The sequence below is a fragment of the Melopsittacus undulatus genome, chromosome 6, assembly GCF_012275295.1.
Source record: "Melopsittacus undulatus isolate bMelUnd1 chromosome 6, bMelUnd1.mat.Z, whole genome shotgun sequence".
Taxonomy (NCBI): domain Eukaryota; kingdom Metazoa; phylum Chordata; class Aves; order Psittaciformes; family Psittaculidae; genus Melopsittacus; species Melopsittacus undulatus.
Window position 1 is genome coordinate 4,015,908 of NC_047532.1, and position 18,200 is coordinate 4,034,107.

At 45.2% G+C, this 18,200-nt stretch overlaps 1 protein-coding gene across 2 annotated transcripts in view; it reads left to right on the top strand.

Annotated features, from left to right (window-relative positions):
• Positions 1–18,200, top strand: part of PAK3 (p21 (RAC1) activated kinase 3) — a 119,673-nt gene that overhangs the window by 73,323 nt on the left and 28,150 nt on the right. For both annotated transcript variants that reach the window (XM_005144528.4, XM_031045041.2), the window contains exons 2-3: positions 11,753–11,949; positions 15,625–15,725. In XM_005144528.4, coding sequence (XP_005144585.1) covers positions 11,775–11,949; positions 15,625–15,725 — 276 coding nt within the window. In that variant the 5' untranslated portion in view covers positions 11,753–11,774. The remainder of the gene's footprint in view (positions 1–11,752; positions 11,950–15,624; positions 15,726–18,200) is intronic.

The window sequence follows — 18,200 nt, forward strand, 5'->3', positions numbered from 1 at the left end:
TCTTTGCATAGCTTTTATGACATAAATCTGATGTGTGCCTGGCACAAGGAATCTATTTTGGGTCCTGTTGTTGCCCTCTTTCCTCTTCCTTTGCTTTTCTGTTTGTTTACTTGTTCCTGTGCTTTGTGATGGTTCCTTCTTTCTGGTGCTTTCTTTGACCTGATACACGATTGCATTAGTGTCAACTGCTCCGGGAGTTTGTACCTTTATAGGGATTGGCATTCGGTTGCTTTAAAAGCTCCTCCAGAGCACTGGAACCTCTTCCCTTTTAAAGGAGCAAGTGCAGACAACTCCATGCATTCTGACCAGAGACCATTAGAGATGAGGGTACCCTGATGTGTAGGGAACAGATGTGGCTTGGCTCTTGTCTGCTTACATCCAAAGATTTATGTCCTTTAGCATCAGTGACTTGCAAATGCACTCTCAAGTTCTTGAGATGAGGCATCTGTGGTTGTACAGAGGAGCTGAGTGGTTTGTCCTGGTGCAAATCTGTAGTAAACAGGAACGAAACTGTGAGATACCTACAAGTTGTTCTAACAGGGTTTTGCAGCATGCACACAGAGGCACTTCCCAAACTAGAGTGGTCCCTGCTTGGCTCAAGCACTCACCCTTACAGTGACTGAGGCTGGGATGTCCTTACTCCTGGATGTCACCGTCTTTTGGAGGTGTTGTTCCCTCCTGTGCTGTGCCCAGGGTTGTTAGCCATGGTGGTCACAGATGCTGCCTATGCAGGAGGCTGTGGACAAGTGCAGAGGAACTGGGAGTTGTTCCCCAAACCTCTTTATTTTTTCATTTGTGTCTTAAGAATACATTGAACTAACTGTGTTCCTGTTGTAATGTGGGGTCATGCAAGGAGTAGCAGAGCACTACTCTGGAGCAGAAGAGTATTTGGGGGGGGTGTTCTAGCAGTTTACAAATACCAGACCATTGTGGTAGCTGAGAAGACAACAGATTTAGTGGGTGGATCTTGTTTTGCTCCCTGCATCCAGGTGTCATTTCTCCCCTGACCTATTTACGAATAGCATTTGTACATTGGCTTTTCTGGTCTTCCCATCCTGCTGCTCTGAAGCCAGGTCTAGCTGGCAACCGGAAATAAATAAGCACACACAGCAACTGCTCTGTTTCCCCCTTCTGACTGCTCCAGATCCATAATACCCCCAAGGTAGATGTGCCATTACGCACGATAAGATCACTAACGTAGCAGGTGAATATTAGATATATGAAGCTAGTCAGCTGTAAATAAAAGGCCTGGCAAAGAATAAAAGGCAAAATGTTGTCCCTGAGGAAGTAAATGGGGATATGAATGTCTTCCTGCCCTAGTGCCCTAAAGAAACGATGCAGAATCTGGACCACATCCACCTCCTGGGTGAAAGGCATGTGGCAGCCTGGGCTCTTCCCTTTTCTTACCTGGAGGCAGAAGCTGTCCCCTTCTAAATGTACCATTATCTCTCAAGAAGATCAGTACAGCAAATCTCTTGGTTTCCATCTCTGCTTGTGGCATTTGGAGTCCTGAAGTCCATCCCGTGCTCTCCTGATTAGATATCTTTGTCTTCAGCTAGAGACATCCAAAGGACACCCTGTTCTTTATTTTTCCCTTTTGGAGTGGGGTTTGCACTGCCTGGCAGTCCTGGGATGGCCTTGAGTTAAATCTTTTAAATGTCAGCTTCATCCTTCTCCTCTGACAGAGGAGGGATGTGACACAAGGGTTTAGTGTTGTTTACTACAGCAAGTTTCTCAGCTCACAGACTAAAGACTGCTGTCCTTATCTTTGCCTTTTTGCAAAGGCAAAAAGACCTAAAAGATGACTTGAAGGTGAAGAAAATGGCAGTGTCTGTATTTTTCAATTACTGGCATTGTATTGCTGCTTCCTCACCTCCTCCTCAGTCATGTGCTGGTTGTATGGTGTGTGTTTAGTGGGATACAGGCAGTGCTTCAGCCCAGTGGAGATGTAGTTGGCACATTATAGCCCCCCTCTTGCTGGCTTCCTGGAGAGCTGCACACGTGTCTTGAGGCAAAACCAGCTCTTGGTCTGTCCATGGGGACCATTGCGGGGGAAGGCACCACGGCTTTCCTTAGGGAGTGTTGTTGGTGTGGGTTGGAATAGTCCTGGGATGGGGGGTTCAGCTGGTCGTGTTTATTATGGCATGTCTTCTGTGAGCATGTCAAGAAGAGAATAAACTGTAGAAGAGCAGAGAAAGCACCAACACCTGCAGGGAATGAGGAGCAGGGAAAATGATCCTTTCTTTTTCCCCCCTTCTTCTTCTAAACCTTGTTTGATGCCTTTTGTAGAATCACAGAATAGTTCGGGTTGGAAAGGACCTTAAGACCATCCAGTTCCACCCCCCTGCCCTGGGCAGGGACACCTCACACTAAACCAGGGCACCCAAAAAGAAAAATATACTAAGCAGGATGCCAGGTGGGTTATTAAAAGCAGTCTCAATGCACCAGCTGGAGTTCAGCAGGAGTTTAGAGTGCCCCAAATGTATGAACTCAAGGGCTTCTTTTTTATAGATAGTATTTTCATTCTGGAAGTCCAGGCAAGAAGAGGCTTCCTTTGATACTGCTTACATGGTAAGAGAGAAAACAATGATGAGAGCAGGCTCACATCTGCCAAACCCTGTGACTCATGAATGCTCTGCCCAGATTGATGCTCTTTAGCCTGCGTATAGCTGGGCATCAAAACTCTGCTTGAGAGTGGCCAAATTCAAGGTCCAGTGCTGGGGGTTTGCAGTGCTGTTGGCTTTTCTCTTGCTGCAACAGAGCAGACCTTGTGAAACAGACCTCAGGTCTCTGCTTTGGGATGCAACAACCTGGATGGGTCAGCAACCTGGATGCTGGTGTAGATTCACCTTCAAAACACTCCAAAAGAAGAGAGAAGATGCTGAATTGCAACATTTGTGATCTTTGAACACAATGTAGCGTGCTCCCCTCTACATAAATATGGGTGTTATTCAAACACTGCCAGGCTAGTGTTTTGAGTGTCCAGGTGCTGTTGCTGTGAGGCTCAAGCCCAGGTTTGGGCTCTCTGGGTTGCTTTGGGTCCTTGCCTTTCTCAGCTGAACTAACATAATTGCAGCCCTTTGGTGGAGACACTGCTGTAAAGCTTCCCAGCATGAATGCTGGTTTGTACCAGAAGACAGCGATGTCTGAAGAGCACAGATCCTTTCACTCTGTGCTTGGATTAACTGGCCAACTTCAGTGAGCCAACCAGTGTTCAGCTTGAACTTCCAGAAGTCCAGCAGCCTGGGTTATAGAGCCTTACTGTGGCCAAAGGATTTCTGCCTACCCAGTTGAGCTGGGGTCCATGAATAGTCCATTTTAGTTGTCAGTTAGAAAGCATTTAAATCACTTTGAGGATGCTAGAGACATGGGCAGGCTTTGCTGCCATGCTCAGAGGACTCATTAAGTCACAGCAAGTGGGTTGCTTATCAATGTCTCTCCACATGTAGCTTGCAGAAGGGGCTGGCTGCTCATTCCTGGTCATGGACACTGCTTCAGGATTGACTTCAAGTTGCTAACTCAGAATAGAGCTGAATGACTTTGTTTTGCCTACTGTAATCCAAGGTAAGGTTGTGAATTTTTAGTGCTGCAGTTGTGATTTTGGTGTCTTCAGTCAATGGTGTCTCTTGGTTTGATTCCTCTTAGAGAACAAAAGGGAACCTGAGGCTTAAAGCTCTGAACTAAGAATAATGAAGTCCGTATGGAGAATTATTTCAAGCTATCTACAATGGTTTAAATCTGCACTCCATTTCACACAGGCACTTTCATGGGTAGACAAGGGAAGTTCTGTGGAATGTGGGATATTTGATAGGCACAGTTGGTTTGCAGACACCCTTTTCTGCTTTGTGGATCCTTTCAGCTGGGTAAATAAAAAACAGGAGAGGGACTGGTAAGGCTTTTGGGTTTTCCTCTTGCATATGAATGCTTTTCCTAGGTACTTTTTCATTGTTTCTTATCAATCCCAGAGAAGTGTTTCCCAGTACATTAGAAAAACAGAATAAAAATAGACACACCAATAAAACAAAGCCAAAACAGGGGAAAAAGGCCCATGGAGATAGCTATGGGAGCTTCCACTTCATTTTGTTCTTTTAGCTCCTTCTGGAGTGTCCATTGCTCTGGCAGTCTAAGCCTGGCTCCAGATTTCATGGCTTAGAGCACAACCATTTTGTTTCAAGTCACAATTCAAAACCCCATATGCAGAAATACCCATGTGTTAGTCTGGGGTTGGGTATGAGAGGGTGGAGGAGCCAGGAGGGTGAAGTGTCCCAGAGACCCAGCGAGCTTTTTGCCTCATCAGGGTGACCATACCGTCCCCATATGAATGATAGCACATGAAAAGTAAGTTAAGTTTTCCTGTCAGAAGTAGCTACCTGAAAACGTGTTTCTTGATGGCTTGAAATCCATGTGCCCTCAGTATTTTAAAACCAGTAAGGACCAAGAGGCTGCGGCAGAGGGTCACTGCAGGGGCTTTCCTGGCAGCCAAGCTTTGGACATTCCCAAAACCTAAAGGTGCCTGCAAGAAACCTGGAGAGGGACTTTCCACATGGAGTGGGACAAGGGGAATGGCTTTAACCTGTCAGAGGGGAGAATGAGCTGAGCTCTTAGGCAGAAGCTCTTCCCTGTGAGGGTGCTGAGGCGCTGGCACAGGGTGCCCATAGGAGCTGTGGCTGCCCCATCCCTGGCAGTGCTCAAGGCCAGGTTGGACACAGGGGCTTGGAGCAGCTGCTCCAGTGGAAGGGGTCCCTGCCCACAGCATGGGCTGAAACTGGATGAGCTTTGAGGTCCCTTCCAGCCCAGATCATTCTGTGATTCTATGATACACATTGTACCTGTACTCCCTCTTTCCACATTTCATTTGCTTGTTTCTGTTATGTGACTGTGCATTAGGTGGGTTTGTAACCACTTTGCAAACCATCTTCTAATGCTGAGAGGCGCTCACTTAATGCAGCCCATAGGCATGTGCTTCCTTTCCCTGCTGTGCTGTTATGAGGCTTCATTACTGAATGCCTGGACAAGGTTGCATGTGGAAATCAGTTTTGCTGCCCCATACCCTTTGTACACATGCTTCTTCCCTTCTTGGGCCATGTAACCACCAAAGCTGAGGTGGTTTAGTAAGCAGCCAGGACCCTGACCTGAGCATGGTTTGAGCACATTGCTTTTGTTTTGATGGGACTAAAAAACACGCACAAAGAAGATGCATTGGGAGAGGGACTTCCCAGTTGTTCTTTCAGTGTCTCACAGCTTCACTGAAGCCTCAATGGTCTTGTTATCTCATATATTAAGCACTGGTTAAGCACAGCCCTTAAATATACCCCTAACTTTAAACATCACTGGCTTTAGTGATGCATAGTTTCATAGCATGTTGCTTGTGGTGGCATTGGCAGTTTACAGGCAAAGAGTTGTGGAAAGAGCTGTAGTTACAGAGGTAGGCTGAATGTTTGAAGCAGGGAGATCCTTGAAGGTGTTTGCTGGAAAATGCTGTCAAAGGTAAAGCAAGGAAAACCCATACATTTACAGGTTACTGCCATCAGTTATGATAAGCTCCACTGCTCCAGTCCATTCCCAGCTCTTGGCAATTTAACTGGGTGACTCTTGAGGTCCAGACAAGGGACATAACAATCTAAAAAGAAACCAATGAATTCATAGCTACCATTCGCATCCCTTCTGTACTCATTTTGTGATGCTGTTGCTTCAAGGGCAATGCCAAGAGTGATTGTTAAACCAGTGTTAGTAGGGCACTTGGTATAACTCTTGATGCTGCAGTTCCTAACAGAAACTTGTATATCCCAGCTCAGAAAACAGTTGCCAAGTCCTTGTGACCCAGGTAGTTTTGCTTGGATGCAGCTTGCTCTCAGAATACCTCCTCTGCACAGGGAGCTGATGTGAGCAGCCGGTTCAGAGGCCACAAGTTACTTGTAGCAAGATTTGGAGGTTAACTTCTGAATAAATGAATACATTGGAGGAGATCGGAAGCTGCTTCCAGGGTGTTTGCAAACAGAGAGTACATTCATCAAAGAAGTTACTGGGTTTGAATAATGTGTGCAGCTCAGAGTGTGTTTACCTGCCTGTGAGGGGAATGGGGAGGCTTAATGGGCAAATGTTTGTATTGTGCTTTGAGACAGTTGTGTGAAAGGCAGCACGAAAATGAAGTATTCCTATTATGGCTCCTAGGGTTGTGATTGCTCCTCTGGTTTGTGCATGCTGCCCTTTTCCAGGGCTGTACAAATAAGGGGTGCGAGGGTTGTTGTGGTTGTTTGCCACACGTGCCTGTGGGTGTCTTGTCTTTGCTCCCAAAGGCACAGGGCTCCTGGCAGCATCCACCCCGCAGAGCAAGCCTTGACACCCAGCTCCCAGGCTGCATCCAGGGGTGCCCTGGGGGCATTATAGAGCCTGGGTGCCCAGGCAGAGCTGTGTCTGCTTCATCCCATATGGAATGTGGCCCTTTTCCACCAAAAAGGCAGCAGTGTTTTAACTTAATGTAGCTTTGCTGAGGAGACAGTGAGCATCTTCCGAGGAGTGAAACTGAGTGCATCCACTCTGTACAAGTCACCAGCTGCTCTTCCAAATGAGCTCTGAGAAAACTGCAACATGCAGATGTGGAAAAGCAGATACAGTTCTGCAGCTGGGCTGGGAAGTACTCCATAAATACCTTCAGATAGTACTTAACAGAGTGTCTCAGTACTCAATATCCAGAGAGAATCCTTCTCACATCACCATTGATTTCTGGGAGAGGGATGAGTATCTCTGGGAGCAGAATTGGACCAAATAAAGTAATAAAATAGCTTTTCACAGGAAGCATATTGATAAGCAAAGAGTGAGCATCACATCTTCAAGTTACCTTCGCAAAGCTCCTGCCTGGGAATTGGCATGGCTCCTTCCAGCCGAGGGATCTTAGAGGCAGTTCTGCTGCATCACAAGCTGCAATTGTATCTGTGAGGCTTTGAAAATGAACACCAGTGTCTCTGCAAACAGGATCCTGCTTGTGAGGTTTAATTGGAACCAGTCGTGTCTGAATGCTGCAGACTTTGAAATAACGTGAGTAACCTAAGAAAGCCATTCAGAATGTATCTACAAACAGTATTCCCCAGATACACAGGGGTGAAGAGCTTACTGGGATGAAGGCCCAGCATGAGATTCTGCTCTGAACTTGAACTGGATTGAAGGAATGTTTTGTGTGTGCTGTTTTGAAGACATTTGGGTGCTTCACATATCTTCCTTCATCTCCTCTCCCCAGCTTGGCAAGAACGAGATGCAAGAATACTGTAAGGCAGGCTTTTGCAAAGGGGGAATTGAGTCATGGAGAAGCTGAATGCCATGTATTTAAAGTCAGTGTTTGTCTTTACACTTCACAAAGCTGGTGATTGGAGGAGGTGGGGAGGAAGTGACATTGGATCATCTTCTATAACCCTGGAATAGCTGTGTAGAAACAACTGACCTGTTTGAGGATTTCATTTCAGCCTTTGCCACCTGGCTGTGAAGCCCGAGCTTACAGACTCAAATGTGCTCTTGTGTTTGGGTACAAGTCTGCTCTTTCTCTAAATGCTTCCATAAAGCCAGTGGGCACTGAGAGAGATTCTCTCTGGAAGTAAGTGGTTATTGGGTATCTCTTTGCACACATGCAGATCTATGTATTTCTTCTCAAAGGGTTACCAGCACTGCCTTGGTTGTACTGATGGGGTCTGTGAGGACTGAGATGAACAAAACCCTCTTGGTTGTGCACCCCATTGTTTTGGTGAGCACAGGAAGGCCTTTTCCAAAGCAGCTCTTCAGCTCTGGTGCGGTGAGATGCTCTGGTACCTGTACTGCAGCAGCACTAGCAGCAGGGCACAGTGTTTCAGTGTTCCTGGGTGCAGGCTTTGGCAGGATCTCATCCCTGCTGCAGAATTACTCTGCAATCTCAGTTCTGCTTTGCTTGAAGTGTACTCCCTAGAGCACAGAGCTGCAGAAAGAGCCTGGAAAATGTGACAGGGAAGTGAACCAGTGCCATGCTGCCTCCCTGAGCGTGTGAAGGCTGTGGAATATTAGCTCAGAGGCCCTGGAGCTGCTCCCTGCGCTGTGTCAGTCCTCTGGATGTTGTGATGTTTGGGCATCCACGTGTGCTGCTTCAGCCTTGTTCCCCTAGACTTTGGGAGTTGGGTGGGTTTTTTGTCTTGCTGGGGGTTTGCTTTCAGTAGCTTCTTTGAGAGGTCTTCAGTGGGTTGTGTTTCCTGAAGTACTGCATAGAAACTCAGCATGAAGTTGGGAAACTTGGGAATTCACCTTGCACCTAAGGAATGGATGTTTTGTCACCATTCTGGAGAATGCAGTCATCAACTGCTTCACATGTTGAGTTGAGACAGTGAGTTACAGGGACCTGCCAGGAGGTATAGCCAAAACTCATCAAACCAGGGTGTGTTTAGAGTGGAGAGACTTGTGCCTGTACGAGCAGGAGGTGAATGAAGGGGATGAGGTGGCAGAGGTTATTTCTGGAAGGCAAGAACTGGTGCTGTTGCAACACTTAAGGATCCTTAATGAGGCAGTAGTTACTATTTCTGGGCATGGAAACAAGGGCCCAAACCCCATCTTAGGAGGCTGAATGCACTGTTCTGCAGAGGGTTTCCTAGGAGTGCTTGTTGGTGTTTGCTGGTTTGGTGAGAGCAGTGGAAGCATTTTGTTTGGAAGGGTAATGTCCAGGGAATGAAGTGCTCAGTGAACCTCGCATTTGTAAGAAATCAGTTATCTTTTAGAATAGACTATTTCCATTGGAAGGGACCCACATCAATCACACAGTCCAACTGTGTGACCACTGCAGGGCTGACCAAAAGTTAAAGCATGGTAATAAAGGCATTGTCCAAATGCCTCTTAAACCGTGACAAGCTTGGGGCATCGTCCACCTCTCTAGGAAGCCTGTTTCTCTGTTTGACCTCCTTCTCAGTTAAGAAGTGCTTTCTAATGTCCAGATATGGCATAATGATTGCCAATAGACAGGAGGTGGTTTTGGATGGTGTCATCCTATGCAGAACAAGAGTAGCAGAATCAATGACTTACTATGGTGGGAAAACCTGGTCCTAGGGTAGAGTTTAACTTGGGCTGTTGTGCTGTTGGCACTTCTGCAGTGTAAACCTGAAAACCTGACAAGTTACTGAGCAGATTCTTCTTGACCTGTCAGGTTTTCTCCAAGTTAAGGTTGGAGTGAATCAGTGCAAAACACTTAAAACCTGAAGTCTGATGGGATAGTGAATGTTCTTTTGTTGTGCTGCGGTGCATGGCAATTCTCAAACTTAGAATGAATGGAAGAGCAGATGGGCTCTGATCAGGAAAACCCCAAATTGTAAGTCTCTTGGTGTGTATTGCCTCGTGGTTTGCTTTCATTTGCATTCAGACCAGCTTTAGAAAGTTAATATCAACCGTTAAACCTTTGAGACTATCTTCCCCCCTCCTGGGTTTCTTTCCCTTTCCTCTGGTTTAGAAGTGAATAAAAGAGCTTTGTATGGTTCTTGAAACTGAGCCTGGATCAGCGCTGAACAAAATACAGTGTTCCTTTCAAAACCTTGGAAATAATGACATCATAGGCAAATTGGGCCAGAAACCGTTAATAGTATCCTTTGTGGAATGAGATCCCATGGGAGGACCTATTGCAGCAAAGTGGCATTGTTTACAAATAGATGCAGTGACAGATACAGTTGTCCCATTCTGGGGGACAGCTGAAACTGTGCCTGTAATGGACTCACAGAGTGACCGTCTGGCTTTGGTAGCAAGCTGAGGATGTGCCCTGGTGCTTCTGTGGTCAGGCTCATGCTGATGATCTCGGGGGGTGAAGGCTCTTCGGCACTGGAGATGTGTTTGTAGGTGTGTTAAAGAGCAGATAAAAGCCTCTGTGGCCATAAGCTGCCTGTGAGAGTTGCTGGAGGGGCCAGGAGCTGTGTCCGGATGTCTCTTGTTTGGCTTCATAAGCTGGGAAATCCCTTGTGCATCCCTGTGCAGAAATACCTGGGCATCACATACTTCCCCTTCACCAGCATGACACATGCAGCACGTGCAGCTCTCCCTATTACCTTACAGTCATTTTCATCTCTGGGTCTTCTTTTTCCTTCTTTTTTTTGTTCCTCATTACTGACAAACCTTCTGCATTTCAGGATAGAAATCACACAGATCAGCAATGTTAATAATGCTTGACTAAACCTACAAAAGCATTGAGTTCTCTAGGTAAATAGGCTACTCTGTGCTCGAAGGTTGTACTCGGGGCACTTGGTTCCTTGGTTGTTGCCTACATATGAGCTTCCATAGGGGAGTGGGCTGTGTTCCTCCATAGCCAAAGCAGGTCTCCTGTTAGCTCTCCACCTGAACAGTGTGGCTGTGTTGGCAGAACCCTCCTCTAGGCACTGGACATGTGTTTGTGAATCAAGTTCTCCAGGACATCAGCTTCGTGCTGTAGGTACTGGGGAGAGGGCTGGGACCAGCAGTTGCTAGTTTTCAACTGTGTGACTCTAGGACAGGTCCCTGGGATCCATTGGGGATGCAGATGTTCAGGAACACCGCTTTGTGGAGCCAGGGACTGGAGCAAAACAGATGTGATGGGATATTTCAGTTATTGTCACTAGGCAGATGCTTTGAATTTCAGATCTGGCATTTTGGGATCTCATACAGGTGAAATTAAAAATATAGATCAAGTACTAAAGAAGTAATTTTTTTTATATGCAGTAATTTGAAAATGGAAACAAATACCAAAAAACCCATGTCATGAAAACCAGTCTGGAATTAACATTTATATGTTTTTTATATGGAAGGTATTGTCAGTTAAGGCAGTGTGGATTTGATTATCCACTGCTAATATGGAAGTGCCAGCAGAATTCCAGCTATATCAAGATAAATGCACTTGTTGAAAGTGTTAGCTCAGGTTTTGGGGGGTTTTGTAAGAAAAGCAACCAGAGAACCCTGAGACCCCTCAAGCACACCAGTTTACCTGACCAGAGGAAGAGCAGCATTTGAGCTTCAGCACCTCTGTGTGACGGTCACTGTATTTGGCTGATAACTTCTGAAACAAACCTGCAGCTTCCACAGCTGAAAATCATCATTTGCTTCACTTTAAACACAAGAGAGGAACCAATGATTGTGCTAACTTGGGTTATCTGTGAATCAGCACAGGGAGGGATCCATAACACATGCACGGTGCTCTGCACGTGCCTTCCATAACAGGAGCCACATTGATTTTAGGGGGTTGGAAACAAGGTGCCTGTAGAATTGTAACCTTTAAAAACACGCAGTGTAGCCCACATCACATCTGATCTGTCTGCAATCATACTCTATTTTCAGGTTTTAAAGCAGTTGGGTTTACCAAGCGTTGCTTGTTTGCTAAACCAGCTGCTTAATCCTGGCTTGAATTTTAGGATTTAAGATACATGGGAAAATCAGTCAATATCCCTGTTCTTTGTTCATGTTTACGTGCAGGAAAGTTTTTAATGGGTACTTCTGAGTGAATTTCCTTTGGGAAGATCATTCCTTTCGCAGCCCCACAGCCTTAGGTCTAAACCCTCCCCAAACACAGCAGGGAGGGAATAGCGACCTTAACGCTTGCTATCCATAGCCCCCCAAGGTATGCCTTGTTTCTTACACTGTAAATGGTTCATTGTCATAACAGGTAGTTTCAGTGACCTTATTCAGAGCGAACCTTGCATAGAGAGACTTCCTTATTCCACCAGAAGGCTTTTCTTGCCCTCTTTCCTCACCAGGACATCCTCCCTTGACAGGCTTCCTTTCTGTTCTGCCTTTGCAGGAGGCTGTGAGGGCTGCTGAAGATGTCCGATAGTCTGGATATTGAAGAGAAACCTCCAGCCCCACCGTTGAGGATGAACAGCAACAACCGCGATTCTTCAGCACTAAACCACAGCTCAAAACCGCTCCCCATGGCCCCTGAGGAGAAGAACAAGAAAGCCAGGCTTCGCTCCATCTTCCCAGGAGGAGGGGATAAAAGTAAAGTATCAGCAGTGCCAATGGGTGGCTCATCTCTCTTTGCCTCTGTTGGTTCTTGGTTGCTGGTTTGCTTCTTGGTTTGGGTTGCAGGACATGTTAAAGTCCTTCCAGAGCTTTCTGTTGCCATTACTCTGGTAACGGTTCTAAAGAGGAGGAGGAGGTGTTTGGTTGGTTACTTTCCTGTCTTTAAAATGCATTAAAACCTGCACATGTTGTGCAACTTGCCTTTTGAAAGTAACTTCATAGTGAAGCTGGGGAACCCTTTCCTTTGGCTTTGCATTCGCAGTAAAAGCAGAGATAAAAGTGTGTACTGTTTAAAGTAGATTTGCAAAAGTGAGAGGCAATATGCCTGATGGTTTGGGTTTGGTTTTTAATGCAATCCTAGAATTACATTCTAGGAGCAAGAGCAAGACTCTTGTGGCTTTTGTAGTGAGCGTGCACGTGGAATGGCTTGGTTTAAAACCTGCTAGGTGTGGTGACAGCAACAGAGTTTCTTGAACATGCAGAAAGTGGTATTACAGTTGCATTCTTAACATGCAGTTGCAGAAAGGAGTGGGTTTTAGGTAGTATGTTTACAGAATTAAGGGAACGGATTGTAATGCCATGGGACGTGCTGGGCTGTACCCACAAGTGCTGAGGAGCTGGCTGATGTCAGGGCAAGGCCACTTCTGATTACCTTTGAAAGGTTATGGTGACTAGGGATGGTCCTAATGACTCTAAAAAGGAAAATGTCACTTCTGCCTTTAAGCAGGAGGATCTGGGGAGCTATGGGTCAGTCAGCCTCACATTGTCCTTGGGAAGCCAGCAAAGCCTCCTGGAAATCATTCCAACACAAATGAAGGACAAGAATGTGATCAGGAAGAGTCAACAAGGATTCATGAGCCTTCACGTCAGCCTGTCATGTGAAGGCTGTGCCTGCATGGGCCCATTTGAAATGATCAGTGACATTAAAAACGTATTGAACTACCAGAGTAGTCGTCGAAAACATACAAGTACCATGATTAAAAATGTGATGTGAAGGGAAGTAAGCTAAGATTTATAGCTTAATTTTATTGCTGAGATAATAGAGAACATGGCTGGCCAAGCTGCTTGAGGTGGTTTCATGTTGGGGTTGGTTTGTGGGTCAAACAGACCTGGCCTCTGTGTGCTCCACAAGCTCAGTGACATGTTTTTGAGAGTTCTGTGTATGAAACAGAAGGGGATTGATACAGCTGCTCTCATCTAGTGCAGTGCTTTGCAGCATCACAGCTTTATGGTAACAGTGCACCACTAGTAAACAGAATGTGAAGAAACCACCATGGCAGGAGGGATGTATTGTGAGGGGCATGTATATGACAATGAAGTACCCCTGAGTGCACTCAGTCATTGCTACAGGGAAGTCATGCCTTCCTGTATAATTTTGCCAGCTTATGTAAAACAGAAGCAATTTGAGTTGCAGGGCACAGACAGAAGTGTCAGGGCTTTCAGACTGGGGAAGGGTGAGGGTGTTTCAAGATGTTTAATTGTGTATTTAATTTACAGCTCTTCAGCATTTGAACCGTAGGTGTTACATCCACAGTCTGGTAGGCAGAGGTTCATGAAGCAGATGAGCCAGATCTTGGGGAATGAGCTGGAACGCTTGTCCCTGGCAACAGAGGCCTGGAATGGGCAAGGGCTGCGTTTGATGGAGTGCCTTATTTTGCTTCTAGATCTGACTTTTCCTTTGAACTGAATTTGATGATCCTTTAAATCTAATTTTCACTGCATTTGCTTGTAAATGATGAGGTGGGAAAAGCCAGTTCTGTTATCTGCAATAGAAAGTTACATATGCTGAACGGAGATGACATCTTGTAACTGGCAACATCTATCCTGAAAATTACACAGCATCATCTTATGAGATAAAAGAAGGGGAAAAGCCTTTGCATTTGTATTTGATATATTGCTGCAGTATTTACTGAATGCTAAATGAAAGTAATTCATCAGTGAACATTGTATAGGGGATGTGCAGTGCAGACAAAGGGTGACAGTTAATTTTTTAATGAGGATGAATGGAACAGTGCAGAGAAAGGATTAGAAACATCCAAACTACTCTAGACTATAATTATGAAGAGCAGAGCATCTTCCACCTGAAGGAAGCTATAAGGTAGAGGAAGACAAACAAAATTGTCTTCGTCCAGCTGTTTTTGATGTGTGTAACGTGCACATGAGAACTGGCCCAGTGCTAAGGGAATAAGTCAGGCAAAGACAGGACCTGAACTGTCAGCTTCTTTCTCTCCTGCTGATGTGTAGCTATGGAATGTGTATTCACTTTTCATATTATCATTAATAGATGGTGATGCACTGGCCTATAGAGATCCTGATACAGAGTCCCTTGTGATAGGCACAGGTTAAACCTCTCGTGTATCTGTGGGCACTGTGATATTTGCCCTGTTCCAATGATTAGCATGTAATTTTTGCACAATATCAATGACAGATGTATTTGATAGGAAGGCAGTTCCCTTCTCGCCTATTACAGATACACCACGGCCACTAGAGAGGATCCTACAGGTAGCTCTGTACTGTATTGTTAACCATGTAATAGTCTTGGAGCACACTGGTTTTCCATGGAAGCCAAATATTTCCGGTACCTGCCAGCAGGATAGATGGTTGAAGATGGATGTACTTGTGTGTTTATCTGGATGTCTGGGAATGGTCCAGAACTGGCACTGTTGTCACCATTTTTCAGACAAATGTCTATTGAACATGGATTCTTGATGCATCAGAGTGAAGGCAGCTTCTCTCAGCCTTTATGCACTCATTTGTTACCAGAATCAATGAAACTGGGCTGAAGTGAAATTTGTCAGTAGTATTCAAGCACAGGAGATGGCTGACCACCAGGGATGTTACCTTCAAAAGATGTTAAAATAGAAGGGAGATGAGAAATATGTGCAGATTGGGTGACTTTCAGGTCTGTCTCCTTCAATAAGATGCTTCACACTCCGTGAATACTGGTAGAGTGATTGAAAAACAAGGAATTCCTGGAGACTAATAAAGCCTAGCTTTTATGGCTATGTGTCTTAGCTAATTAACAGCTCAAATGAAGCTTTTCCAATGGTATTTATGGGATCTTGTTGCTGTGCAGATTCTGTGGTTTCTAATAGAGAGCTGCTGCTTGAGCCTTATAATCTGAGAGGAGCCTTCCCCTCAGCTGCCTGTTTTCACAGGGCTTGCAGGAACCTCTCTATCTTACAGAACTTCTCCTCTCTGACTTGGCTGAGCTTGAAAACAGGCTCAAAGTGTGCAGGAGAAGAGACACACATGCACACAGGCAGGCACATGTGTGTGCTGGGTGCTTTGCTTCTGCAGGAACCCACAGGACTTAGCTGCTACATATAAAACTTGATGAAGAGCAGACTGATAACAGAAATCATACTGGTTAGAAATAGCCTAAGATGACTACGTCCTGAACAGCTTGTGTTGGCAGCAGTGACACTGGTTGGAAGAAAACCAAAATGAAGTAACACCACCTAGGCCTTCCCAGGCAGGGGTTGACAGGTAGCCTGGTGTGTATCAGCTTGGGTCTATTTGTCAAGTGAGATGGATGTGAATTGATTTGGTTTCCACGTTTAAAGTACTGCTCTGAGCACACCTGCTAGTGAATATGTTTGAATGCAAAGCTGCACAGAAAATAAGTGCATGTTAACGTTTTGCCTCTAGCCAACAAGAAGAAAGAGAAAGAGCGTCCTGAGATCTCTCTTCCTTCAGACTTTGAACATACCATTCATGTGGGATTTGATGCCGTCACTGGAGAATTCACAGTAAGTAACCAAGCTGCATTGCGTGCTTACCAGAGCTTCTAGCTTCTTGGTGGTGAAATAACCTCCTGTTGCCAGAAACATCAGATGACAGCAGCCAGGCTGTGAAGAAAGAGCCTTTTATTTGTTGGGTTAAGATTTGGAGTGGGTTACTTCTGACTGGGGCTGCTTTATGGGTTTTTTCTCCAAGGATTGTCAGCAGACTGTCTGTGGCAAATGGAAACTCGGAAGATCGTAGGTGTGTGCTTTTACCAGTCCCACAAGCTGCTGCAGGGGTTGGTTATTCAGTGTCTTTGGGAAAGCATAAAGAAACCCACACACATGTGCATAGTCTGTGTCTGGCTGTAGACAAATCAGTCCCAAAGTGTCCAGCTGCTCTGCAGGCAACCCTAGGAGATGCCGGACAGCAGCAGCATTGTGGATGTCCATTCGTTTTAATTCAATATCTCTCAAAGTACGTCCATAGGCTAGGTGATCAGGCATGTTTCTAGCCTTTATGTATTAACAAAACAGCAGTCAGCTTTTTCTACCTGTATCACCATGAAGTCTTGGGAAAAACGAGTCTGATAGGAACAACTTGAGGTGTGCAGGAGGCTTCACAGCGTTTCCTCTCAGACTTGCTAGTTAAGTGCTGAAGCCATTAATCCTTAAAGCTAAGGTGGCAGAAAGCCTACACTTGGTTGAGCTGTGGAGGGGAGAGGAAGCATTAGCAGCTCTCTGTACCATCAGCAGTACCCTGTGAGCTAAGTGGTCAGACTGTGTTAGCACCATGTGTCGGATTGTGCAGTGCGCTAGTGCTGACAGGCTGCATACACCAAACAGGATGGGACAAATCAGTTGCCTGGAAAAAAGGGGGCTCATTTTCAGACTGTGAGTCCTAATGTGACTTCAGCAGTTTTTACTTTGATTGCTACTTTTGGGTCTCAGGGACAGTTCAGAAACTGTGTGTGCTACAGCAGCAATAGTAATAATAACAGTAACAGTAGAAGAAAAGGTGCATCTAATGACAGCGTGTCTTCAAAGGAGGAGTGAAATTGAATTATCCTTAGTAATGAGGAGATACAGCTACATTTAAAGTATGCAGACTAGTTCATTAGCCTTTATAAAATACATGTCACTTAAAATCTTACTTCAGTATTTGTTCTGTGCCAAACCCTAGGGTTTGATTAAATGCTTATTTAAAAAGCCCAGATGTGGTCATTTTTGATCAGAATCTTAGCGTAAAGCTTTCAAAATTGTGTTCTCCCTGCTGTCTGTCCTGGTTTTCCTCTGACTTTTCCTCTCAGTCTCTGCCATGTAGGTACTTTGTTCAGGTTACTCTTCAATGCCATTCTCTTTATCTTGGAATCATGTTACTTTCTGCTTTTGATTTCTCCCTCTTGTATTTGCATCCCATGTTCCTGGTTTATCTTCTATTTTCTTTCTTTCTTCCCCATTTCACTGCTCTCCCCACTGAATGTTCAGCTGTTCTTATTCTATATTTATTCTTTCAGCCTTCTGCCTTTATTTCTACCCTGTTCTTCAGACTTTTTCCTTGTGGCTCTATGAAAATGTGATGGGTCACAAACATATTCTCTTGTAGACTGACTGGTGGTGAGGATCCCAGTTAGTATCAGGTCCCTGCCAGCTGCATCAAAAAAGAGGGATGCTGAGGTTAATACACTTGAGTCCTCAGCACAAGCACTCTCTATCAGTACTTCAGACATCAGTTTGAATGTTCTGATTATCATCCAGTGTGTCAAAACAGGAGCATCAGATTGTTGTTGATTATTGTTTTTAATTTGGTTTTTAGTATCAGATGCCCCCAGCACAGGTCCTGGCCTTTTATAGAGCAGAGTGATTGTACAAGGCTAAACATGCCCAGCTTTACTGCTGTAGCACCACTGTGTTTTAAAGTCTTTTTCCCTTTCAAAACAGCAGACATTAGGTGGCTGCTGTTTTACAGTTACACAATACTTCTGCAGTAATACTTGTTCCTAAAGTTCCTATCAGCTCCCAAGTAATCCCAGATGCAGGTGTTGCATTGCATGTTACACTAGGCATGTTTGATTTGTCCCAACCTGGATGCAACCCGTGTATCAGCTGGGTAGTTATGTGGTAAGTACATCCTGTTCAAGGGACTGCCACTGGTCATGTCATGTACAGATATCCTCAATGTCTGGTGATCACACTGTCTGTCTCCTTCAGAAGTTTGGAAGTGACACGGGAATGTCCAGTAAATGTGCAAATAAACGGGGGTTTGTTTTGAGTTGTTATAGTCGTCATGCCAATAGTGTCTGCTCCACTGGTTATGTGCAATGCATTGGGCCATTTCTGACACCTGACAGTCACCCCCCACCCAGCTGCATTATCTGATTGCTCTTAGTTGCATCCCAAGTCAAAGTTGCATGGACTCCTGAGTTTCAGCTTTCAGGCTTGAGCACCAAGCTGTGTTGTTGCTCATGAATGTGTTATATCTACATTTCACTGTGCTTGGGG